The sequence below is a fragment of the Oryctolagus cuniculus genome, chromosome 10 (genome assembly GCF_964237555.1).
Source record: "Oryctolagus cuniculus chromosome 10, mOryCun1.1, whole genome shotgun sequence".
Classification (NCBI taxonomy): Eukaryota; Metazoa; Chordata; class Mammalia; order Lagomorpha; family Leporidae; genus Oryctolagus; species Oryctolagus cuniculus.
In genome coordinates, this window is record NC_091441.1 from 23,912,790 (window position 1) to 23,940,112 (window position 27,323).

At 38.6% G+C, this 27,323-nt stretch overlaps 2 protein-coding genes across 3 annotated transcripts in view; both read right to left on the reverse strand.

Annotated features, from left to right (window-relative positions):
• LOC115333218 (legumin J-like) overlaps positions 1 to 23,823 on the reverse strand; it is a 68,750-nt gene extending 44,927 nt beyond the window's left edge. The window contains exons 1-2 of the mRNA XM_051851093.2: positions 23,757 to 23,823; positions 20,520 to 20,590 (exon numbers count right to left, since the gene is read on the reverse strand). The gene's annotated coding sequence lies outside the window, so the exon portion shown is untranslated. The remainder of the gene's footprint in view (positions 1 to 20,519; positions 20,591 to 23,756) is intronic.
• The window catches only part of C10H18orf54 (chromosome 10 C18orf54 homolog), a 48,107-nt gene that overhangs the window by 15,420 nt on the left and 5,364 nt on the right, over positions 1 to 27,323 (reverse strand). Inside the window, exons 4-7 of one of the 2 annotated variants that reach the window (XM_017344190.3) lie at positions 25,095 to 25,197; positions 23,757 to 23,888; positions 20,520 to 20,590; positions 7,871 to 11,240 (exon numbers count right to left, since the gene is read on the reverse strand). In XM_017344190.3, coding sequence (XP_017199679.3) covers positions 11,168 to 11,240; positions 20,520 to 20,590; positions 23,757 to 23,888; positions 25,095 to 25,197 — 379 coding nt within the window. In that variant the 3' untranslated portion in view covers positions 7,871 to 11,167. Of the gene's footprint in view, positions 1 to 7,870; positions 11,241 to 20,519; positions 20,591 to 23,756; positions 23,889 to 25,094; positions 25,198 to 27,323 lie in introns of those variants that run through there. The other variant, XM_070050172.1, reaches the window with a different exon arrangement.

The following is a 27,323-nucleotide window of genomic DNA, read 5'->3' on the forward strand; positions in this document are numbered from 1 at the left end:
GGTAATTATAATAGAATTAAAAAGGAGAGAATGTTCCAACATGGGAAGCAGGTCACACAGCAGACTCATAGAATGACAACTGCTTTAAGTAACACTCTGACCTCAGAATCAGCCCTTAAGTCTTCCTGGTCTGCCTGAAAAGCCCATGATAGCATTTCAGGCATGGAAAGCCAAGACACTGTGGCAAAAAATGCTCTACATGAAGGATCTCTGTTAGTGAGACTCCTGTGGAAAGAAGTGACCATCAAAGAAGGAGGCACTTTTCTCTAAAGAGAGGTGAGAACCTCCATTTTGCTTATGGCCTTGTCCAAATACTGACTGAGTTTGTGCGCTCAAGAGGCTTCCATAGCCTAGGCAGCTCATGTTAAGAGCCTCGAGTGATCACTGAGGTCATATATGAGTGTTAATTGTTAAATTAACAACAGGAGTCACTATGCACGAACTTCCCATGAAGGACATCTGTCCTTGATGAGTTGTATTTACAAGAGTTAACTATGGTACTTGTTCTGTGTGTGTGTGTGTGTGTGTGTGTAAATTGTTGAAATATTTACTTAGTATAGAGTTGGTCTTCTGTGTACAAAGTTAATTGAAAGTGAATCTTAATGGAAAATGGTACTGGGGAGGGGAGAGGGAGGAGAAGGCTGGGAGTGTCAGTGGGAGGGCAAGTATTGTGGGAAGAATAACTATAGTCCTAAAGTTGTACATATGAAATTTTTCTTAAAAAGTTATTAATAAAAACATTTTATTAAGGTTTGGTTGACACTCTTTTGCTCATTTTAATAGACTATTAATTCTGCTTGACTTGGAATAATCTTCTGAATATTTTTTGTGTTAAAAAAAGTGTTGAATACATAAGTGATTTAAAAGGTGCTCTGACTAAAATAATTAGTAAGGCCATTTCTTAATGAAATCTTTGCTTCTCCAAGCATCTATATAGAAGGATTGTTGATTCCTTAAGAGATTTAAAGGGGTGGTTTCTGTCAGAGGCATGATCATACTCATTCCAGCCCTGGCTGAGCCAAGTCACATACGATGTTCCTCACCGTCATCAGGGCTTCTGGACTCCCTCCCAGTTGGGACTTTGTGTTCATTTATTTTTCATCCCCCAAAAAATAAGAAAATGGTTCAATGCATTAAATATTTTACACTACTGTAAACTAAAACAAATCAACAGCTCTCTTAACATGATAATAATACCCGAGTCTGTGGTGGGTATTTGGCACAGTGGGTAAGAGGTCACATAAGACATCCACATCCCTTGAGCTTGAGTCCTGGATCTGTTTCCTGCTAATGCACACCCTGGAAGGCAGCTGGTGATGTCTCAAGTAGTTGGGTCCCTTGGCCAGTGCCATAGCTCAATAGGCTAATCCTCCCCCTGTGGCACCAGCACACCGGGTTCTAGTCCCAGTTGGGGTGCTGGATTCTGTCCCGGTTGCCCCTCTAACAGGCCAGCTCTCTGCTATGGCCCAGGAGTGCAGTGGAGGATGGCCCAAATCCTTGGGCACTGCACCCGCATGGGAGACCAGGAGAAGCACCCAGCTCCTGGCTTCGGATCAGCACAGTGCGGTGGCCACAGTGCGCCAGCCGCGGTGGCCATTGGAGGGTGAACCAACAGCAAAGGAAGACCTTTCTCTCTGTCTCTCTCTCTCATTGTCCACTCTGCCTGTCAAAAAAAAAAAAAAAAAAAAAAAACAAGTAGTGGGGTCCCTGTCACCCATTTGGGAGACCCAGATTAAGTTCTCAGCTCTTAGCTTTGGCCTGACCCAGCCTGTTGCTATGATTATTTGAGGAGCGAATCAGTGGGTGTCAGATCTTTGTCTCTCTGCCTTTCAAAGAAAATAAATTTTTAAGAAAAACAAATTTCTTAAAAGATTTATTTTATCTGAAAAGCAGAGTTACAGAGAGGGAGAGACACAGAGAAAAAGATCTTCTATCACCTGGTTCACTCCCCAAATGGCCATAGCCCAGGCAGAAGCCAGGAGCCAACAGCTTCTTCCGGTCTCCCACCTTAGTGGCGGGTACCCAACCACTTGGGCCATCTTCTGCTGCTTTCTCAGGCACTTTAGTAGGCAGCCAGGACTCGAACCAGCACTCATATGGAATGCCAGCATTGCAAGCAGTACTCAAGCTCACTGTACCACAACACCAGCCTCTAAAATAATTTTTTATATATATTCAAACCTATATACAAATACTTCAAGAAATTCATGGAGAATTAAAAGACAGATTTTGGTGCAAAATGTTTTGAAACCTATACATAGATTTCTCATATGTATTTTCCATGATGGTTTTGAAGAACCCCTGTATTCAAGTAACTTATTTTACATTAATACATCCTGGTAAACCTAATTTAGAGCACTTCTTTCTCTGAGGAAAAAAAAAACAGCACACTGCATTCTATCCTTTATTCCTATCTAATGAAATTATTAACAGTGAATTATGCCATTATGCCAGGTATTAGGTTTTAAGGATCTGGCTACTAGAAAAAAAGGAAAATGATTAGTATCTGAAAAACAAATTCTACTTCTACAAGCACAAATCAATGTAGGGACTAACAAAAAATTAATATCTACTTTATACTGCATCAAAAATACTGATCCCTTTCCTTTTGCCTATAGGACAAGATTTTTAGCTTATATCAAGTCCCTTATTCAGCAAACAAATATTTGTGGAGTACTTACTTATATTACCACAGGGCACTATTCCAACTGTGGGGGATTCAGTGTGAATGAAACACAGTCTCTACCCTCAAAATTAAGCAAAATAAAGGAGCAAAGGGGGCAAAGAGCAATGGTATGGGGAGTGGTGGTGGCCCCTAGTAAAAGGACATTTCAGCAGACACCCAAGGGAAGTGAGGGCATATGTAATGAAATATTTGGGGAAAGACCATCCAGTTGGAGGAAGTATGGCAAAGCTCTGGGAGGCCGAAGTATGTGTGGTTAGAGAACTGCAAGACCAACGTGGCTGAATCAGAGTGGTAGGCAATGTCCTGTTTTGGGGTGAGGCATCTGAGAGATTTTGATACAACACGTAGGGCTGTTTTCAGGCCATGGTAGGCACTTCACACTTTACTCTGAGACAGAAAGGCACTGGACATTTTGAGAAGAGGTTAAACATCATCTGACATGTTTATAAAAACTTATTCTTGCTGTAGTGTGGAAAATGTGAAGACACAGGGGCAGAAGCAGCCTTATGGCTTACTCCTAGTCCACCCCCCCCCAACTAAACATTACCACTGTTATCAGCTACTATTTCCTGAAATCATACAAGTATGTGACAGGCAGACCTTCCTCATATAATGCTCAAAATTGCAAAGTAGGTATCAAAAATGAGGGGGAGTGAGCATTCTAGTCTAGCAGTTAGGACACTCTCACTGGAGTACCTGGGTTCAGTTCCTAGTTCTGGCTCCTGATTCTGCTTCCTGCTAAAGCAGACAACGGAAGGCAGCAGGTGATGGCTTTGGTAGTTGGGTCCACTTGGGAGACCTGTATTGAATTCCAGGCCATCAGATTCAGCTGCCCAGCTTGGCCACTGTGGGCATTTGTGGGCATCTCCTATGAAAATTAAGTTGGGGAAAAGATTCAAGCATGTTCAAATCACTTGTCTACAATGAATGGCTAATGATGAAAATCAAAAAATCGGCCTGATGCATCACATACCACAACACACAACACAGCCCTCTGATTCAATAAATTCTGCATCAGATCTTTTCACTGCTCAGGACTTTGCATCTATTAATTCCTAACTAGAATACTCTTCTACTGAATTTCAAATTTCATTGGTAATGAACTTCAGTACACTATTCTAGATCAACTCAAGTAGCAAGTCTTGAGTGAAATCTTTCTGGATTTTTCTCAGGCTCCTTAGCTGATCCATCTTCTGTGCTTCTGTCAATGTCCCATCTTCATTTCTCTGAAACAATACTTACATGTATGGATTATGCCTGTGTGTGTGTGTGTGTGTGTATGTACTTATACACATTTTCCCATCACTTCATTCCTTACAATAGAATCAAGCCAACTTATTTATCATCACCTCTCCTTCTACATCTCCCTCCACTCCTTTCCTCTCATCTGGCACACTACCAAGAGCCAAACCTAAGTTGAATCAAATAATAAATTAAATAATCAACCTCTATAATTTCCCCATTCTACTCTATATATACCTTGGCCATCTGCTGTCACATTTAAAACTAAATCAAAAACATTAAGAGCTGGTAGGTTCTAAACATAAAGATAAGGACATGGCAATACTAATTTGCCTGTTTTGATCAGTTTGTATGCATGTGCTGAAATATTGTATGATATCCTATTAAAATATACATGCATCACATGCTAATCAAAAAATGTTAAAAAAAAAAAAAAAGGAAGGAAAGCCAGTAAAAGGTCTCCAAATACTTAAAATCCACTTGAACTGTTTTTCAAATAAATCAATATCGTCAAAATAAAAATAGAAAGCTGGAAAGCATCAAGAAAATAATAAACAAAATTGTCCCAGCAAATAATGCAGAAACTAGGAACACTTAGCCTGAAGGATGGACCATTATCTTCCTGGTTAAGAAAACTGAGTATGTAAGATTTCCTTGAAAAGCAAAATTAAGAACAACACATGGAAGACATATTCTTTCATGGAAAAGCAAGTTGTGATTAAGTGAATCAAGAATATGCTAGGAAACAAAGCACTCCAATTGCAGGGAATTTTCTACTTCCAGAAATAAGGCAATCCTGATGCAAACTAATGAAAGAACATTCTATACCTCTGATATTTTGATAGAGTATCCCATTCATATACTTACTGAATACTTAGAGTAGTCCCACATTTCTAGTTCATGAACTATTTTCTTTTATGAAGCTTTCATTATTTTTGAAATACCATTATTGGTTGCAGGTTTCTCATTGTTTTTGTTTTCTGTATAACCTGACATCTTTGCCACCTTACCTATACACCCACATTTCTTGCTTGTGGCAAGCTATGGATTGCACAAGAGGGATGGCAGACTGGCAACATGCTTTTATACCTTGTGATGTTTTTGCCCATCAAAACCTTCCTAGAACCTAATCAACTTCTGCACTAATTATCAATTCCTTATCCTTCAGGTCCAAATTCACCGTGAAGGGTTTGTCCTGCTTTCTGATAGTTACACCATGAGTAACATGTGTGGGTATGAACACATCTGGTAGTGCTCTGCCCCACATTCCCAAAATATACTGCTCTCTTTAGTGACTTGGCTATTGGTCACCTCCCTGACTCTCCCAACATAGACCCCTCATGTTAAAGGGGTTCTGCCAGCACTGGCATCCCACCCCTGCCCTCTGCATGTTCAGTCACCACTAGCAGCTTCCCTTTACCATGGAGAGTGGCTTCCTACTTGCCTGGTGACTAAAGAGCAGCTCTGTGGGCAAACTAGTAACTTTGCCATCCAGTGAACTGTAGCCCTCTCCTTCAACAAGGTCTGAACCCAAAGATAAGCCCCATCTCTTCCAAGTTTGTCCTTCCCTAGATACTCTCCCTTAACTCTAGAGTACCACATATAGTTCCCTTACATATTCTGTCATGCCTTAAAACTTTTTTTAATATTAAACTTCCATTTTCTAAAATCACTGGGTAGTTTGTTTCTAAATTAGGCTCAAATTAGTACAGTTGCCACCAAACCAGGTCAAAGAAGCAAGACAATACAAAGCCAGTGCAATGGTCTGAATGGGTCCCCCAAAATACATGTGCTGAAAAATTAATGCAACAATATTAGGAGGTGGGAGGTATTTAGGTGACTGAGACCTCTACCCTCATAAGTAGATTAATGCACCCATCTGTCATGTGAGGACACAAGGCTCCTCCCCTCTGGAGGATATAGCATCAAGAAGCCATTTTGACGCAAAGCAGCTCTCACCAGACACCTGAGCTTGCTGGGACCTTAACACTGGATTTCCCAGCCTTCAAAAGTGAGAAAAAATTTTTTGCTCCTTATCAGTTATCAAGTCTTAGGTATTATATTGTAGCAGCACAAATGGAATCAGCCAGTGAGATTTTCCTAGATTTAGTTCTAGATCTGTAAAATGGCTTATATTATCTGATAGACTGTAAAACACTGAAAAATTCAGAAATCCTAGAGTTTTGATGGCTCAAGGTATCAGAAAACTGCATCATCCTCAATACTTAAAATTACTGATCTAATCAAATGAATAACAGCAAAAAGGAAATAACTCTCCCCAATCTGAATTTACCTCATTTCAAAACAGATTTGCAGGGAATGGGGGACAGATGAATGAACAGCACGGGATTTTTCAGTTGGTAAAAGTACACATGGAGATCCACGTCATCTCTACATTTGTTCAAGTCCACTGGAGATACATGACCAAGACTGAACCCTATTTGGGGTGATGATGATGTGTCAGTCCAGTTTCCTCCATTTTAATAAATCTAAGATTCTGGTGACAAATGTTGAAAACAGGGGAGGCTGAGAGTGTGGGAGCAGGAAGCATATGGGAAATCTCTGTTAACTCCTCTTGATTTTGCCATGAACCTGAAATTGCTCTAAAAATTTTTAATTAAAAAAATCAAAGTGTTTCTTAAAACTTTTAAAGAGTATTTACAAAACATTTCCAAAGTAAAGAACATGGTATCTATTATCTTAAATTTAGATGGAGAACCAGGCTTAGAATTATCAATCAATATTTAAGACTACTACACAAAACAGTTTACTTTTTCCTGATTATATAAAGTAATATAAGATGAATTGTCAGCAAGGAGATAAAACAGAATCAGGTATCTATCATTTCTTGAGATGTATTTTCTCTTCTACGTGGTTAATATGATAAAAGAGCACTATCCCAACCATTAAAACAAGAAATACTGGGGCTGACACTGTAGCACAGTAGGCTAATCCTCCGCCTGTGGCACCGGCTTCCCATGTGGGTGCTGGTTCTAGTCCCGGCTGCTCCTCTTCCAATCCAGCTGTGGCCTGGGAAAGCAGCAGAAGATGGCCCAAGTCCTTGGGCCCCTGCACCCATGTGGGAGACCTGGAAGAAGCTCCTGGCTTCAGACTGGCACAGCTCCGGCCGTTGCGGCCATTTGGGGAGTGAACCAACAGAAGGAAGACCTTTCTCCCTGTCTCTCCCTCTCACTGTCTATAACTACCTGTCAAATAAATAAATAAAATCTTAAAAAAAAAAAAAACAAACAAGAAATACAAAAGTTAAATGAGTGACAGGGGAAGAAAAATGCAGCCAACCTACCAGAGTTTGAGGAGGATAGTTAAAACATTTAGAAAAGGAAAATGCAAGACTTGGTCAGAGCTTTCAAGAAATATAAAAGTAAGCTGTAAACAAAAGATGAGAATTCAGTACAAGTTATGCATATCTAATCTAAAAATCTGAATGCCAACAAAATACTCAAAAACTTTGGGATTTTGGAGTATTTCAGCATTTCAGATTTCAGATTAGGGATGTTTAAATAGTAAAGTCTAGGCAAATATTCCAAAAACCAAAAAATTCCAAAATCTGAAATGCTCTAGTCCCAAGCCTTTCAAATAAGGGATACTAAGCCCACATTTAAAGTATGATAATAATATACACAAAGGCAAAAAATACATGGAAAGTTTGGGAAAATCTAAGTAAAGCAATATGGCTACAGCAATTTGGAAATAAATAAGAAAAAAACAATATTAAGGATGTATGTGAGAAAGGAAAAAAAGGGAAGAAAGTGAATGAAGGATAATCATAATAACCTGCTATAATTGTACTCTGGTTAGACCTAACTTTACCCTCAGTCACTGAATGACAGAAACTGAAACCCAATTCAACATACAAGATTTGAAATATCCAATCTACACATAGAACAGAGAGACAGACTTGTACATTTGAAGAAACTTAAATTGTTAAGAAATTATCAATTTTATTGGCCTTTTGCTTCTTTTGGCTTCTTCTATATTACTGGACTTTGACAAATTCATAGCTTTATAGCACTCCAACAAATAGGTTTTATGGGATACACTGAAGAGTGACAAGTGGGACAAAAAAAAACAAAGACAAATCTACAAAAGGAATTCCATGTATTCAAAACACAGGAGAAAATAAGGAATCTTTTCATGATATATCTTTGGGAAGCATTTTGTTATAACTACATGTAATTTAAAAATAAATCATCATAAGCTATTACATACAAAACAATATCAAAATACACCCCGTATTTATAAATTTTGACAAGAAACAACAGAGATATATACCAAAAATGAACCCAAGAAGACATAATTACTCAATTTGGGTAAAAACATCAATGAAGCTGAAATGGAATGTCATAAAAAATTGAAAGAATTCTTATTGATAGTAAAGACAATACATTTCAGTCTTGATGCCACATAATGATCACACTTGATCTCATAATTTTTGTAATTAAGTTTTTGTTATATATTTTTCACAATTAAGAATTTAAAACACATTATTAAAATTTCTTAACTTTTTCTATATAACATTTTCTCATTACACCTAAGAGAGCAATGGTAGATACAATTTACAACCCCAATGCAATTTTTTAATTAATTGCTCTCATTATCAGCTTCAAGTTCTCAACTTAGCAGTCTACATTATTGCCTCCACCCAGAAACCTCAAGGAAAAAATCTTGATATTAACCATGTAATTAAATTACTTCTTTAGAGAATTTCTAAAACACTTATCCCTTAGATTTTCTGAATTAACTTTCACAAAATACACACACACACATAAATACTACAAATTAACACCTTACCAAATGGCAGCATCTTTGCTAAACAGATTTACTGTTGAATATTAATTCCTAAGCACCTTGGGTCAAAGAATATTTTTTCAGATAATTAAACCGCCATTTAATACCTCTGTTATAGGATATGTTAAACATGGTGGAATGGACACTGCATTTATTTATTTATTTATTTAATTCTTGACCAGTAAGGTTTTTACAATATTGTTCTGGGTAGTTTAACAGGCACTTAGCAAAATTTGTTTGCTTTTTTCACCACTGACATTCTGTTTTACTGAATGTGGTCTGCTTTACAGCAAACAGCTTGTACAACTAAATCAAGACTTACTTTGAGGATTAAAGTATGTATGACTTTTAAAAATGTAGCTTTCGAGTGAGTAAACATCAGGTAGATCTGGGTGAGCCATATTCCAGGCCAAGTAAAATTCACTCTTAGACAAATTCTAAAGGCGGCCAAGAAGACGAGGACATGAGGTAACAATTGCATATTAGTTCTATGTTGACTACACGTAGTGTATCTGGTGTCTGGGTAGCATCTCCAGAAAGTGATGCCGTAGTGAGTCTGAATGGCACTGACCTGGCTATAGCTCCCATTTCTAGAAACACCCTCTGTTCTAAAATGTTACGGTTTAACTAATGCTTTAAGAAATCTGATAACATCTACCAGTAGAGCATTAATTTTCCTTTTTGTGTTAAATATGGAAAGGTTTAGTTTTTTACTTAAAAAGGATTTAATTTTATCAAAATTAATTCTAATCTTTTTAACAGAAATATACAGGAGCGTTAGTTCAGAAAATATATATATACATACATGTAACATACAATTATTAAATTTCATCAGGCTTTTTAAAAATATTTTAATATGTTGTATCAGCAATGCTTTATGACTTAAATTTTAGAGTTTTTTTTTCGTAAAGATGCCCCCCACTTATCAGAAATAATACTTGGGGCCAGTGTTGTGGTACAGCACATTAAGATACCACTCATGACACCAGCATTTCATACCAGAGTGCCAAAGTCCTGGCTGCTCTGCTTCCCAACTAACTTCTTGCTTATATGCCTGGGAAGGTAGCAAAGGAGGGCCTACATACTTGGACCTCTGTCACCCACATGGGAGACCTACATGGAGTTTCTGGCTTCTGGCTTTAGCCTGGTCCAAACCTGGCTGTTGGAGTTACTTGGGGAGCAGGTCAGCGGATAGAAGATATCTCTTTCTCTCTCTGTCTCTCTCTTCTTCTAGCTCTACTCTTCCAAATAAACAAAATCTTTAAAAAAGGAAAGAAAGAATACCTCCTTGGTAGAAACTGCTAAATTATAGAACTCTGTTCAATTCCAGCTAATGACAAACATTAAAGACTACAAACAGGGCTGGCAATGTGGCATAGTGGATTAAGCTGCCACATGGAATGCCAGCATCCCACGTGGGTACAGGTTTATGTCCTGGATATTCCACTTCTGATCCAGCTCCCTACTAATATGCCTGGAAAAGCAGCAGAAGCAGCCCAAGTACTTGAATCCCTGCCACCAATGAAGGAGACCCTGATGAAGCTCCTGGCTTCAGTCTGGTCTAGCCTTGCCAGTTGCGGACATCTGGGGAGTGAACCAACGTGTGGAAGATCCCTCTCTGCCTCTCCCTCTAACTCTGCATTTCAAATAAAAATAACTTTTACAAAAAGACTACAGGTGGATTTAAAAAGTTGGACCCTTACAAAACAGCTTTAAAATGGTTGCTTTTAGATTTTCCATATTCATTTTATTTCATAAACAATTAGTTTAGATATTTTAGTTTAATATCTAAACTAATATCTGGGAAATATCAAAATAAATTTTCAAATATCTCCCCCAAGAATGATTCCTAAAATGTCATGTATTATTGAGATTATCTTACACATAATTAAAGTATTAACTCAGTGAGGAGATATCATAGCATCACCCAAGGTTAAATTCATGTCGTTTGCAAAAACATTATCTTAAATATCTATGAAAACTTAGAAGTAACAGACTTCCATATGGATGAGAGAATCACAACTATTTTGATATTCCTTAATCTGCTTGAAAGTCTATGAAAAAAATTTTACTTAAGAGAACTGAGACAGAGATCAGAATGTTTCTTAATGATCCAGCACCAGATGACAAAATGATGAGATGCTGAAGGTTAAGTCCAGGTAGGTTTCAAGAACACGCATAATCCATCTTTGGATATTAAACATTTGTTGACCTGAAGTAAGACTTCAGTATACAAATATTTTGGTACAAAATGAGGATAGCTCACAAAACCTATGGCCATTTTCAAGTTTAGTTTTTTAAAATATATAATACTGGAACAAAGCACAGAATAATGTACAGCATATTATTATATAGTCAGGTTAGGTAATAGAAAAAAACACATATTTGTTCTGTGGTGACTATTTATTATAGTGAGATTTATTTTCCTCTTCACATTTTCGGTGACTGTTTCCCACTGGTATCATCAACCAGGTCTCTCAGGCGAGATAAATGATGTAAGGCCCTTCATAAAAAGTACAAAACACATTGTAAAACAATATTAAGGACTGAACAGCCAATGGAGACAATAAGAAATGGCAGTTACATTGCTTATTAATTTCAAAGAAAGTACGAGAAACTAACTTACAGAATAATATAAATACAAAATTTTGAAAATCACCTCTTAAACAACCTTGAGATCTGAATAGCTGAAAGTTAAAATAATTTTTCTACAGTTCTATAAACATTTACTTAGAAAATTATATTTTTTTTATTTGACAGGTAGAGTTATAGACAGAGAAAGAGACAGAGAGAAAGGTCTTCCTTCCGTTGGTTCACCCCCCAAATGGCCGCTATAGCCGGCACTGCGCCAATCCAAAGCCAGGAGCCAAGTGCTTCTTCCTGGTCTCCCATGCGGGTGCAGGGCCCAAGCACTTGGGCCATCCTCCACTGCCTTCCCAGGCCACAGCAGAGAGCTGGACTGGAAGAGGAGCAACCAGGACCAGAACCTGGCACCCATATGGGATCCCGGTGCCATAGGCAGAGGATTAACCAAATGAGCCACAGTGCCAGCCCCAGAAAATTATATTTTTGACATTCAAGCTTTTAAGTTTCTCAGTCAAGAATCCTAATAAGAAACAATAATAATTATCATTGATATCACACTGAAAACATTTTTTCCATGTAATTCTCCTCACAGCTCTATGAAATAATAACCTCTTCTTTGAGTGTGTTGTGTATATATCACTTAAGAAACGAAATATGAAATCCATCTTTAGCATTTACACTCAAGAGAACTTTAAGAAATTATTTTAAAGAGCACTCAAGAGTCAGTCACACTTCTGACTTCTCCAATAAGGTTGAATAAAGGATATTATACTAACACCTGATTTTTCTGTAACAAAGCCAGGATTGCATACCAGGTCTCAGTGGAAAAAAATAAATCATTCCTCAAACAAACCAGGGATAGGCCCTTAACTTTTCAAGCTTCCTCCCAAACATATCCTTCTAGTTATTCTCTCCCATATCTTTCAGCTCCTTGGAAGCCACCCAAGAAAATGTCAATTAATCAATCCTATTTCAGATCTTTATAAATAAGAGATACTAAGAAAAAAAGATAATACTTAGGATGTTCATGGTTACCTCTAATGTTAGTAATTTCCATTTATAAATTGAGAAGTAGTGATTATAATACCCTATTGTCTCTAACATGGGAGGGGTACTTTTAAAAGTTTGTGGAAAATGGAATTAATTAAAATTACATTTTTGGTGCAAAAAAATCTGAAATTCATGCATACTTTTTTCATAACATGCATTTTACATAAATTTTTTTAAAGATTTATTTATTTATTTGAAAGGCAGAGTTACAGAGAGGCAGAGGCAAAGAGAGAGAGAGAGAGAGGTCTTCCATCTGCCAGTTCACTCCCCAATCGGCCGCAATGGCCAGAGCTGCACCAATCCAAAGCCAGGAGCTTCTTCCGGGTCTCCCAAGTGGGTGCAGGGGCTCGAGGACTTGGGCCATCTTCCACTGTTTTCCCAGACTATAGCACAGAGCTGGGTTGGAAGTGGAGCAGCTGGGATCAACCGGCACACATATGGGATGCCGTCACTGCAGGCAGCAGCTTTACCCTCTATGCCACAGCGCCGGACCTTCCATGAACTTTTTGAAGACATCTTGTTCAGTAAAGGCTCAATAAATGTATATTAAATAAAATACATTTTCCACTTTACCCAGAACAAGGAGATAAGAGAATGCCAGTAATGTTAATTATTGTAGGTATAGCTATTTCTCTGTACTTCTTGGATATTTTTTAACTCAGATGTAATGAGAGAAGAATCTGGATTTGTCTACCTTTTTTGGAAACTTCAGTTAATTTTTGAGATCTTTACTTTCATTTTCTAAATGAAAACTCATCACAATTAGAGGTATAACAACTAACAATTTTAAAAAGTATCATTTCTATGTCCGATAGTAATATCTCTTTCCCTAAAGAATATTTTCCTCTGAAAGAGACAGTTACCAGAAGAAAAGATAATTTTTACATACACTTTGGCCTTACTTTCTTTTCAGGATTGTTATTTATCTGTGATTCAAGATAAAGAAAAGGGCAAGTGACTAGAGCCCTACTTTTATTAATTACAAGTCCCAAGAGAAAGGGTTATAATCCATGGAGACATAGATTCTTTGGATTTAGAGGGTGTGTGAAATTGAAGGAGAAGATGGTATTTTTGTTTGTTTTTAAAATTTATTTATCTATTTGAAAAGCAGCATTGGAAAGAGGCAGAGGAAGAGGCAGAGAGGTCTTCAATTTGCTGGTTCACTCCCCAAATGGCCACAAGGGGGCTGAGCTGAAGCCAGAAGCCCAGTTTCTTTCAGGTCTCCCACATGGGTGCAGGGGCTCAAGGACTTGGGCCATCTTCCGCTGCTTGGGAACTGGATTGGAAGTGGAACAGCTGGGATTTGAATAGATGCCCAAATAGGATGCAGGTGCTGCAAGAGGAGGCCTAACCTATTACACCACAGTGCCAGCCCCAGTATTTTTATTTTCACCAGTCACTCTCTGTAAGTTAGTTTCCTTCCATTATGAATATAAACAGATCAATATCTGTGATTTTATATTCCACAGAATTCAGATATTTTTATATCATTTATAGTCACTGCAAAATTATCTCAAAGTATCTTTTTATACTCATGATTATTTCAAAATTAAAAGTTATAATATTGTAAGAGTTATTTTTTTAAGACTTATTTTATTTATTTGAAAGACAGAGTCACATGGAGAGGTAAAGTCAGAGAGAAAGAGAGAGAGAGAGGTCTTCCATCCAGTGGGTCACTCTCCAAATGGCCGCAACAGCCAGAGCTAAGCTGATCTGAAGCCATTAGCCAGGAGCTTCTTCCGGGTCTCCCACGTGGGTGCATGGGCCCAATCACTTGGGCCATCTTCTACTGCATTCCCAGGCCTTAGCAGAGAGCTGAATCGGAAGTGGAGCAGCCAGGACTTGAACCGGCGCCCATATAGGATGCCAGCGCTGCAGGCCAGGGCCTTAGCCCACAGTGCCACAGCGCTGGCCCCATAAGAGTTATTAAATTTACTGGAACACTTGTGATATTACTCTTTCTATTGTCTAGAAATGCACGTGATATAAATGGCCACCTATTAGCCAACTTTCTGCAAACTATTCATCCAGAAAACAGTTAGGTCTCACTGATAACCCAGACATTCATGCTTCCCAAAAATCCGTTTCTCTAAATGTTGATCCACAGGAGGAAAGAGGTAAGTAAAGGGGCTGGCATTGTGGCAGAGCAGATAAAGCTTTCGCCTGCAATGCCAGCATCCCATTGGGTGCAATTTGCTCCACTTCCCAACAAGCTTCCTACTAAGAGCCTAGGAAAAGCACTGGAAGATGGCCAAATGCATGAGCCTTTGACACCCATGCGAGAGACCCAGATGAAGCTCCTGGCTCCTGGTTTTGGCATGGGCCAGCCCTGGCCGTTGCAGCCTTCTAGGTGTAAATCAGTGGACAGAAACTCGTCACTCTCTAACTCTTTCAAATAAATAAATCTTTAAGAAAACAAACAAACAAAAGACCACTCCACAGTTTAGCTATACAGAAAACCTCCAAATTGATGGTTTTACAAAATGTATTTTAACTTGCTTACATCTTAAATGTACTGTCTTATTTTTAAAATGCATCGCTAAAGAAATACATATTATCACACCAAAATTTGTATTGTTTTCCTAACTGTGATTCAATATAAAAGATCTTTCTACTCCCATGTAATTTATTCTATGCTTTTGAAAACAATGCCAGGAGAGGAGGGAAGGGTACAGGATGAAAGAGAAGGGAAGAAAAGGTATGCAGAATAATGGGAAAAATAGATCCTCCACATTGGTTATACATCATTTCATCTCTATCTACCTTGCTTAGACTGAAACAATCTACCTAGGGAAGTAGCTATCTGACAATGACTGCTATTTCAAAAGTATATGTTGTCGCTCCCCCTCTTCGTGGAGGAACGACACAGGACCCTGCGCTGTTCTTTCGTCTGCTCGGCCCTCCCCGGGTTTGCTGCTGGTTCTTCCCGGGTTGGCTGCTGACCCCTTCCACCTCCGTGGAAGGGCGGTTCCCCCTGCCACATTCCCCACTTCCGCGGGGGAGCGGCACACCGCCGGCCGGCTCTCTCGGGGGCTGCACAGGTGTTCCCCTTAGATGTTCCTGGTGCATGCCGTCTCTCTCCTCCTTTATAGTCCTCCTCCGCCAATCCTAACTCGGCTGCCCACACGCCGAGTACGCTGCTCTCCTCCAATCAGGAGCAGCTCTTTCAGCTTATCAAGTTGGTAAGAGGCAGCTGGGTAGAAGCTGTACGCTCCTCTCCCAGCGCCACATTGTGGGAGAGCAGATGCATAGAATAAGTCTTAATTCCAGTAACTCAGTCCAGTCCGGGTTGCTCCCCACATATGTAAAAAAAACATGGTTAAAATTGTGGAAGGAATTATCCTTCATTTTCTTCTCTAAAAAAGTGGAAAAGCAGGCAACTAGGGAAAATATCAATTTAAGGGTAGTGTTACAACACTGAGTTGTCATTCACCTTAAAAACTGAAGTAAGGTTGAGCATGTGGCCTAGCAGTTGAGACATCAAATCTCACATCATAGTGCCCTGGTTTAATAGCTGCCTCTGGCTCCTGACCCCAGATTCCTTCTAGTACAGATCCTGGGAGGCAGCAGTAATGATAACTAGTTGTGTTGCTGCCATCCATGTGGGAGACCTAGACTGAATTCCCAGATCCCAGTTTTGGCCACGGCTCAGGACTTTTGCAGGCAACTGAGGAATGAACCACCAGATGGGAGCACTCTGTATCTCTCTGCTTCACAAATAAAAACATAATTAATTTTATAAAAATGAAATTAGGGAGATCCAAGACAGCTGGACAGGAAAAATTATATGATTTTGACCACGGAAAGATACCAGAACAGGGGAGAAGTTTGCAGTGGAAAGTCTACAGAGAGAAGAGAGACTCTGTGGACCAACAGGGACAGTATAACCACACAGCAGAGCAAGCAGTACACTGTTAGCAAGCCCCGCAGTCAGTGGCTGGTGGGAAAGCCATCTTCTCGGAGTGAGGTTAAAGGAACTTGCAGCAGTTGTGCCACTGGTAATATTGCCTGAGAGAGAACCTTATGATCTTCACTAACCAGAGTCCATCCTTTAGTAGTAAGAGGGCAGGATACCCACATAACCCTATGAAAGGACAGCACGTTACTGCCTTCCCTCACCCAAACAAGGTGCCTGGTAACAAGGGAAATAAATTAAAGAACAAAACCTATATGATTATTTCAATAGATGCAGAGAAAGCATTTGATAAAACAGAGCATTCTTTCATGATAAAAATCTTAAGCAAATTGGATGTAGAAGAAACATGACTCAGGCTGGCTCTGTGGCTCAGTGGGTTAACGCCCTGGCCTGAAGCACTGGCATCCCATATGATCAGCAGTTCGAGACCTGGCTGCTCCACTTCCCATCCAGCTCTCTACTATGGCCTGGGTTAGCAGTGGAATATAGCCCAAGTCCTTGGGCCTCCGCACTCACAGGAGACCCAGAAGAAGCTCCTGGCCCTTGGCTTCAGATCGGTGCAGCTCCAGCCATTGCGGCCAATTGGGGAGTGAAACAACATATGGAAGAGCTCTCTCTCTCTCTCACTTCTCTGTGTAACTGACTTTCAAATAAGTAAATAAATCTTTAAAAAAAAAGAAAAGAAACATACCCCAAAACAATCAAAGGAACATATGAATGGGGAAAAGCAGGAAGCATTTCCACTAAGATCCGGAATAAGACAAGGATACCCACTCTCATCATTACTATTCAATATAGTTCTGGACATTTTGGCCAAGACAAGAAAAATAAATCAAAGGGAATGAAGTCAATTAAAAATGATTCTTAATGAAGAATGAAATGGGAGAGGAAGTAGGAGATGGGATGGGAGTGGGGGTGGGAGAGTGGGAATGGGGGGAAGAACCACTATATTCCTAAAAGCTGTACATATGAAATTTGTATTCATTGAATAAAAGCCTTCTAGGCCGGCGCTGCAGCTCAATAGGCTAATCCTCCACCTGCAGCACCAGCACACGGGGTTCTAGTCCCAGTCGGGGTGCCAGATTCTGTCCCGGTTGCCCCTCTTCCAGGCCAGCTCTCTGCTGTGGCCCGGGAAGGCAGTGGAGGATGGCCAAGTGCTTGGGCCCTACACCCACGTGGGAGACCAGGAGAAGCACCTGGCTCCTGACTTCGGATCAGCATGGTGTGCCGGCTGCAGCAGCCATTGGGGGGGGTGAACCAACAGAAAAAGAAGACCTTTCTCTCTGTCTCTCTCTCTCACTGTCCACTCTGCCAGTCAAAAAAAAAAAGCCTTCTGAAAAAAAAGAAAAAGAAATCAAAGGGAAACAAATGGGAAAGGAGGAAGTCAAGTCAAATTATCCTTGTTTGCGATGATATAACTCTATACCTAGGGGAACTGAAAGACTCCACTGGAACTCAGAAGAGAGTTTGGCAAAGTTGCACGATACAAAATCAACACACAAAAGTTAACAACGTTTGTATACATAAACAATGCCATGGCTGAGAAAGCACTTCTAAGATTAGTCCCATTCACAATCGTTACAAAAAATTAAATATTTTGGGATAAATTTAACCAAAGGTGTGAAAAAAATCACTAAAATGAAAATTACAAAACATTAAGGAAAGAAATAGAAAATGACAGGGAAAAAGATGAAAAAATCTTCCATGTTCATGGATTAGATGAGTTAGCATCATCAAAATGTCCATATTATTCAAAGCAATTTACAGATTTAATACAATTCCAATCAAAATACCAAAGATGTTCTCACATCTAAGAAAGACAATATAAAGGGGCCAGCACTATGGCATATTAGGTTAAGCCTCCAGTCTGTGGTGCCGGCATCCTATAAGGGCACTGTTTCAAGTTCTGCCTGCTTCACTTCTGATCCAGCTCCTTGCTACGGCCTGGGAAAGCAGTGGAAGATGGCAAAAGTCTTTGAGCCCCTGAACCCACATGGGAGACCCAGAAGAAGCTCCAGGCCCCTGGCTTCAGATCTGCGCAGCTCTGGCCTCTGGCCTTTGCGGCCATTTGAGGAGTGAATCAGTAGATGGAAGACCTCTCTGAGTCTCTTTCTCTTTGAGTAACTTTACCTCTCAAGTAAATAAATAAATCTTTAAAAAAAAATTTATATGAAATCACAAGAGACTCAATAGCTAAAGCAATCTTAAATAATAAAGCTGGATGGGCTGACATTGTGGTGTAATGGATTAAGCTGCCATGTGCAATACCAGCATCCCATATGGCAGTCAATTCAAGTCCCGGCTGCTCCATATCTGATCCAGCTTCCTGATAATGCTACTGAGAAAGCAGCAGAAGATGGCTCAAGGTCCTTGGGCCTCTGCACCCAAGTGGGAGACCTGGATAAAGCTCCTAGCTCCTAGCTTAGGCCTGACTCAGCCCTGATTTTTGCGGCCATTTGGGGATTGAACCAGTGGATGGAAGATTCCTCTATTTCTCCCTCTCTGTAACTCTGCCTTTCAAATAAAATAAATCTTAGAAAAACAAAAAGAATGCTGGAAGCATCACAATACTATCTTTCAAGATGTATTACAGGGAGTTATAATCAAAACAGTCTGGTTTGGGCACAAGAACAGATACATGGACCAACAGAACTGATTAAAGACACCAGATATTAAACCACACATACACAACCAATTAATCTTGACAAAAAGCTAAAATCACTCTGTAGAGAATGGACAGTCTCTTTAACAAACGGTGTTGGGAAAATTGTAGCTCTGCGTGCAGATGCATGAAGTAAGATCCCTACCTTACATTCTACACAAAACTCACAATGGATCAGGGATCTAAACCTAGGACCTGAAATCATCAAATTACTAAAGTAAAACATCAGGGAAACACTGCAAGATGTTGGCATCAGCAATGACTTCTTGGTTAAGACCCCAGAAGAACAGGCAATAAAGGCAAAAATAGACAAATGGGATTACATCAAGCTAACAAGCTTCTGCATAGCAAAGGAAACACTCAACAAAGTAACAAGGCAACTGATAAAATTGGAGAAAACATTTGCAAACTATACATCTGATAAAGGATTAAAATCCAGGATATATAAGGAGCTCAAGAAACTAAACAACAATAAAACAAACAATCCAGTTAAGAAACGAGCTAAGAACAGGCATTTTTCAAAGGATGAAATACAAATGGTCAATAGATGAAAAGATGCTCAGGACTGCCAGCCATCGGGGAAATGCAAAAAAAACTACCATGAGGTTTCACCTCCCCCCAGTTATAATGGCTATCATGCAAAAATCAAAAAATAACAAATGCTGGGGGAGATGTGGTGAAAAAGTACCCTAATAAAATGTAACTTAGTATAATCATTATGGAAGATGATATGGTGATTCCTCAGAAATATGAAAATAATCTACCATATAACTCAGCTATTCCATTCCTTGGAATTTACCCAAAGGAAATGAAACCAGCACATTAAAGAGTTAACTGTACCACCATATTTATAGCAGCTCAATTCCCAATAGCTAAGATATCAAATCAACCCAAATGTTCATCAGCTGACAACTGAATAAAGAAAATGTAGTATATTCTCACAACGGAATACTACTCAGCCATAAAAAAATAGTGAAATTCTGTCTTTAGCAACAGAATGGATGCAAGAGAGATCATTATGCTTAGTGAAATAAGCTAGACCCAAAAAGATTCTACTTTTCCTGATTTGTGGTAACTAATATACAGAGTACAAAAAAAAAGGAATGAAACTGACATCTTGAGATTTGATTATTGTTTATAGTCCTTATCTATACTCCTGAGGAACACTGGTTTTTCAACTGCTTGTTGACTTCTTCATTTAGTGGAAGGTTAAGCTTCAAGTAAACTGAAAGTATGCCATTGCAAAAATAAGAAAGGAAGAAGGGAGGGTAGAACTGAGGCAGGGAGGGAGGCTAGGGTGGGAAGTATCATTATGTTCTTAAAACTGTACATATGAAATACTTGAAATCTGTTTCCCTCATATAAATTTTAAAATGATTTAAAAAAAGAAAATGCTCTGGTGATAGATGTGATGGTTGTACAGCATGTCAATGCTGTCAACTCCATGGAACTATACACTTGAAAATGGCTTAAATATGACTAATACATATCTACTCTTAGAATTACCTGATTTCAGTCAAAGGAATGGCTATGGTAGATTTGTATACATATTAGTAAAGAATACTTACTTTTGAAGTGACTTTGTAATGGGAATCATACTTTCCTTCAACTGTAATGTAGAGAAGTCCTCTTCTGAAATCTAATATTAAAAACATGAAAAAATATATAATTATAAAATGTTATTTAAAATGTGATAAGAATAGTAAAAACATTTCTGTACTTCTACAGATTCTAGCAAATAATTTTCAAAGAAGCATTAAATAATTTTATTTTCTTTTTTTCTAAAAATAGTACAACTACTTTCACTTAGATTCATCTTCCAGTTGTCCTAAAGTACTCTTGTAAAACATATGAATATTGGGGCCAGCACTGTGGCATAGCGGGTAAAGCTTCTGCTTACAGTGCCAGAATCCCATATGGGCGCCAGTTTGAGTCCCAGCTGCTCCACTATCGATCTAGCTCTCTGCTATGGCCTGGGAAAGCAGTAGAATATGGCCCAAGTCCTTGGGCCTCTGCATCCATGTGGGAGACCCATAAGAAGCTCCTGGATACTGGCTTCAGATCAGCACAGCTCCTGCCATTGCAGCCACCTGGGGAGTGAACCAGCAAATGGAAGACCTCTCTCCATATGCTTCTGCCTCTCTGTAACTCTGCCTTTCAAATAAATAAATAAATCTTAAAAAATAAATACAGTTTAAATGAATAGGCTTTGGTAGTTCCCAAGAGCTGATCTATTCATTACAATGAAAACTGAATTTCATAAAGCTATACCAAACAATAACAATGACTATATAAAGAGCTATCATTTATTGAGTGTTTTACCAGGTACCAAGCCCTAGACTCCATACTTCAGGTAATCTGTCTCAGTTTACCTTCTCAAAAACCTCATTACAGAGAAGAAACTGGTAAGGGAAATAAGACAGGTATAAAGACAAATACTGCAGGACCTCACTTACATGAAATCTAAAAAGTCAAACTTGCAAATAGTAAAATTGTGGCTAACAGGGAGAGGGTGGTGTGTGGTTAAGGATATATTGGTCAAACACTAAAAAATTTAGTTAGCAGGAGTAAGTTGAGAGAGCTACGGTACAACATAGTGACTATAGTTATTAACAATGTACTGTACACTAGAAAAATCGCTAAGAGTAGATTTTATTTTCTCATTCCCAAATAAGTATGTGATGTGGTACACAGGTCAGTTACTTTGATTTAGCCATTCTACAATATACACATATTTCAAAATATGTTCTACATCAAAAATGTATGTAATTTTAATAAATTAAAAATAAATTAATAAAGAAAAGGAAACTACAAAAATTAAGTGATTTGTATAAATGCTGCCATTAGTAAGTAGCACAATTAAAAAATACACTCAGACTTGGGAGAATATAAACTCTTCTCAAATGTTCTTTCACACTATATTTTTTAAAAGAAAATTTATCCCTTATAGAATAGTGCAGAGCAGAATCAGATCTTCAAATTCCTAAAAATACACAAATTTTAAAAAATTCTAAAATAAACCTTTATAAAACTATGTCCAGAAGAGCAAATAAACACATGGTAATAAAATTAAATTTCATATGAAAATATATACATATGGAGAAGTTCAATGTTGAAAAGCTTTTCTTGGCTTGCCCAAATATAGCTACAAGAAGTTGTACCACACAGATTAATTTTGCAGGACATTAAAAAACAACTCTTAATTCTGTATACAGTCCTACAGATTTACTTCTAAGGGTACAGCCTAAAAACTCGTCACAGGACTCCAAACCCATAAAAATTGGTGGTTTAAATGCCATCTTAACTGTTAAAATGATCATATTAAATGTAAAAGTCAACAAATAGATGGGTTTAAGTGTAAAAGCAATCATATAAATAACATCAAGTGCCAGGTAATAATAATACAATTAAAAAAGAAGGAAAGTCCAATATGGGAAGCAGTCCACACTGCAGACTCCTAGAATGACATTCACTGTAAATAACATTCTGACCTTAGAATCAACCCTTGAGGCTTCCAGGCCTTGCTGAAAGGCCTGTGAGGGCATTTCAGGCATGGAAAGCCAAGATTCTGTGGCAAAAAATATCCTACACAGAGGATCTCTGTGAGACCTCAGTGGAAAGAAAGGGTCATCAAAGAAGGATATCTTCTCTGAAGGGAGGAGAAAACATCCACTTTGCTTATGGCCACGTCCAAATACCGATGGAGTCTATGGTCACAGAAGGCTTCCATAGCCTTAGCAGCCCATGGCAAGAGCCTTGGGTGACCACTGACATCATAAATAAGAGTGTTAATTGTTAAAGGAACAACAGAAGTCACTGTGTACTTACTCCCTATATAGGATCTCCGTCCCTAATGAGTTCTACTATGAGAATCGAGGCAAATTTTGTTCCCAAACTACTCTATATGTTGTGTGTGTGCGTGGGTGCAAATTGTTGAAGTCTATGCTTAGCATAGAGTTGGTCCTCTGTATAAAAAGTCAAACTAAAAATGAACCATAATGAAGAAGGAGATGGGAAAGGGAGAAGGAGGTGGGATGGGAGTTGCGGGGGAGGATGCATATGGGGGAAAGAACCACTGTATTCATAAAATTGTATCTATGAAAAAATGCATTCATTATTAAAAACTTTAAAAAAAAGTTCTCTAGATCAGAAAAAAAAAAAACTCTTAAAATCCTTTCATACTGAGGTCGGCACTGTGGCACGGCGGGCTAATGCCCTGGCCTGAGGCACCGGCATCCCATATGGGTGCCAGTTTGAGACCCGGCTGCTCCTCTTCCGATCTAGCTCTCTGCTAATGGCCTGTGAAGGCAGTGGAGGATGGCCCAAGTCCTTGGGCCCTGCACCCACGTGGGAAACCTGGAGGAAGCTTCTGGCTTCAGATCGGCGCAGCTCCGGCCCTAACGGCCAATTGGGGAGTGAACCATAGATGGAAGACCTCTCTCTCTCTCTCTCTCTGACTCTCCTCTCTGTGTAACTCTTTCAAATAATAAATAAATAAATCTTTTAAAAAAAATCCTTTCATATTGTCATTGCAACATACATCTAAATAAGAAGTTGGATTTATAATCACAAACTAAATAGAACAATCATTGCCAAACTAAAAAAAATTGTAAATATCTAATAGTATTAAATGTAAGTTACTTTCTTAAAAAAAGAGTTGTTAACTCTACATTTGAGACAGAGCACATTTATTAACACAGGACTACAAGTAGCTATAAAAAATTATGTAGGAAGCAATCTTAATGTAGGCAATAATCTTTATGCAAACTCACAGATCTCAATCAGTAAATCAAGCTTGTGCTTACTTGCTTAATCTCTTCTTCCGGCTCGGTACTTTTATTCTGATTAAAACTTTCTTGTACTGCTTGAAGATTAAATAACATTTGTTTCAGTGCTTCAACTGGACCATGGTGCTTGCCTCCAGAAAGGGTACAACTCTAAAGTAAAAACAAATAATGGTAGAAGGTTACCATTAACATTTGGGAGAAAAAAAAGGTTTTATTTTGTAATATTTTCCCAAATATTAAACTAATATAAAATTCCAAACAATACATGTCAATAAAGTATTTTAAAGTATCAAAATTATAGGGTCAGGTGTTTTGCCACAGTGGGTTATACTGCAATTTGCAATGCCAGCATTCCATATCAGAGTGCTGGTTCAAGTTCCAACTGCTCTGTTTTGGATCCAGCTCCCTGCTAATGTGCCTAGGAAGGCAGCAGAAGATGGCTCAAGTGCTTGGGTCACTGCCACCCATGTAGGGGACCAGGACAGAGTTTCTGGCTCCTGGCTTTGGCCTGGCCCAGCCTAGACCACTGCAACTATTTGGGGAGTAAACCTGCAGATAGAAGATCTTTCCCCCTCCTTTTTCTCTCTGTCTCTGCCTCTCTGCATTTCAAATAAATTAATTAAAGAAATAAAAATTGTAACTCAGCATCTTCTCATACCCAGAACCCAGGTGAAGTTATTTATAGACAACCACCCCCAGAAATTAACCCACACACCTACGATCAACAAATCTTCACCAAACAAGCTAACAACATTCCCTGGAGAAAAGACAGTCACTTCCACAAATGTGTTGGGAAAACTGGATTTCCACATGTCAAAGCTTGATTCAAAACCCTTACCTCAAGCCCTATTCAAAAATCAACTCACAATGGATCAAGGATCTAAACTTGGACCTGAAACCATCAAATTACTAGAAGAAAACAAAGGGGAAATGCTGCAAGACATTGGCCTAGGCAAAGATTTCTTGGATAAAACCCCAGAAGCACAGGCAATAAAAGCAGAAACCAACAAGTGGGATTACATCAAGCTAAGAAGCTTCTATATGGCAAAAGAAACAATTAAAAAAATCAAGAGGTGACTGACAGAAGAGGAGAAAATAAATGCAAACGATATATCCAATAAAGGATTAATATTCAGAATATATAAGGAGCTCAAGAAACTTCACAACAATAAAATAAACAACTAGTACTCAATCCCAATTTATTTGTTTTTAGAATACTAAAATAAACTATCAATAATCCTAGAAGGAGTGATAGATTTATGGATATGTGTTAGGGAAATGATCTAGGTCTTTGAAAAATATCTAAATAACAGTCCTAAGTCTTCTTTTAGTAAGTTAAGATTTAACTTTACCCACCTGATCATCATCATTTAAGAAGTCTTCAAGGACGTGATTAACACACTTGGCCCTTGAACTTTGTGGAGGACTATGTTCAGAGTTAACAGGAACAGGAGATTTGCTACACAGGATTTAAAGATACAAGACAGCAATTAAGTTCTCCATTTCTAAAAAGCAGTATATAATTTTAATATTTTCATTTAAATACAAGTGGTTACCAAGAAAAAAAATCATCATAGATATGATTGTCTTAATGCTACATGGCAATTACCCCATCTTCTCCCTAAAGTGACACCAGAATCCATCCCTATCTACCTCCTTGCTTTTCTCTCAACGTTAAAAGTATAACTATAAAGAAACAAGATACCAGTCCTCAACCAAACAAGCCAGCCATCAACTACAGACTATGCCCCAAAACCTACTCGTTTCAAATAAGTAATACATTTTTTCAATTAAACACCGTTAGTGAGCCAATGATAATTAAACAAAACAAAACAAAGAAAAAACCTCCATGAACTCCTAAGAGTTTCCACTGGAATGACAATTACATGTTCTCTCACTCCAAGCCAACAGGACAGACTTCCTCTCCAAAACTGGTATTAACATAAAACAGATCATATTGGAAAAATGATTAATTTTGAAATTAAAGTCCTTAGGATCAATCCCAGTTCCATTCAGTATGTTACCTCAAGTAATTTATTTAGATGAACGTCAATGTCTACATTTGTAGTCCCACTTATCTTGCAGAGGTACTACAAAAATTAATTGAATTAAGTCTTTATGTACTGGTACATTTAATAGACTTGTCAATAAATATTACTTCACTGATACACAAGGAGTAGTAGAGGAATGGAAATCCTAGGCAAAAATCAAATGTTCCCCAAATCAAATTCTATTAATCACAGACATAAATTCAGTCTCTCTCTTATGTAACAATGTAAAGTGTTTGTTACTCAAGAACTCAGATACTAATACTTTTATAACATTTAAATGTCACAATGCTAATTGTTTATTCTTAATAAGCACCACTTCTTTTTTTAACAAACTTGAGGTGTAACTTATATGCTTTTTCTCACTCCAGATATTCTTTTCCCTCATTCTTCATCAACAGTATATATATCTACCCACTGATATCACAAAGCATTTACCTGACTGTTCAAGATAGAAGGGTCCATACTTAGGGGTTCACTATACTATTCTTCTACTTGTGTATTAACAGAAATTTTTCATAATAAAACATTCTTTTTTTTAAGATTTATTTCTCTAGTTGAGAGTCAGAGTTACACAGAGAAGGAGAGGCAGAGAGAGTGAGAGAGAGAGAGAGAGAGAGAGCGAGATCTTCTATATGCTGGTTCACTCCCCGATTGGCCACAATGGCCGGAGCCGCGCCAAGCCGAAGCCAGGAGCCAGGAGCTCCCTACGGGTCTTTCCATGCAGGTTCTTGAGTCATTTTCTACTGCTTTCCCAGGCCACAGCAGAGACCTGGATAGGAAGTGGAGCAGCCAGGACTCAAACTAGCGCCCATATGGATGGCGGCACTGCAGGCAGCGGCTTTACCCGCTATGCCACAGCACCAGCACCCAATAAAACATTCTTTAAAAAGCAATTATCTGGTTCTACCTTTCAGAATACCACAGCTAGTACTTTCTAATCAATTTTGTTTCAACCCAATGACAAACTGACAATTTGTAAGTCTCAAACTGAGACTTAGCAGTCCATCATTAGTTTTATCTACAAACACGTCTAGCACAATGTGAATGCCATCTTCTAAAAGAGAACTACTGTATACAAGGTACTGGTCCAAACCACTGATAATATTTATTATATAAACCACAAGTTATATCATTTAATTACAACATATATTAAATGCATTCAAAAACTTTACACATACATTTCTGATATAACTTGGGTATTACTTGTTCACTCATTTTGGGTCCAATTAAAAATACTGAGGCTATGATACTTTACACAGGCCAACTGATATAAAAATGAAATTCAGAAATAAAAATGGGAGGAATTAAGCACTGAATGAGTTCATAACCCAAGTTATAAAAAAAGAAAAAAAGACAATGTTAAAATAATTTGAGGGACCAGCACTGTGGCGTAGCAGGTAAAACTGCTTCCTGCAGTGCCAGAATCCCATATGGGTACTGGTTTGAGTCCCAGCTGCTCCACTTCTGATCCAGCTCTCTGCTATGGCCTGGGGAAACAGAAGATGGCCCAACTCCTTGGGCCACTGCAGCCGCG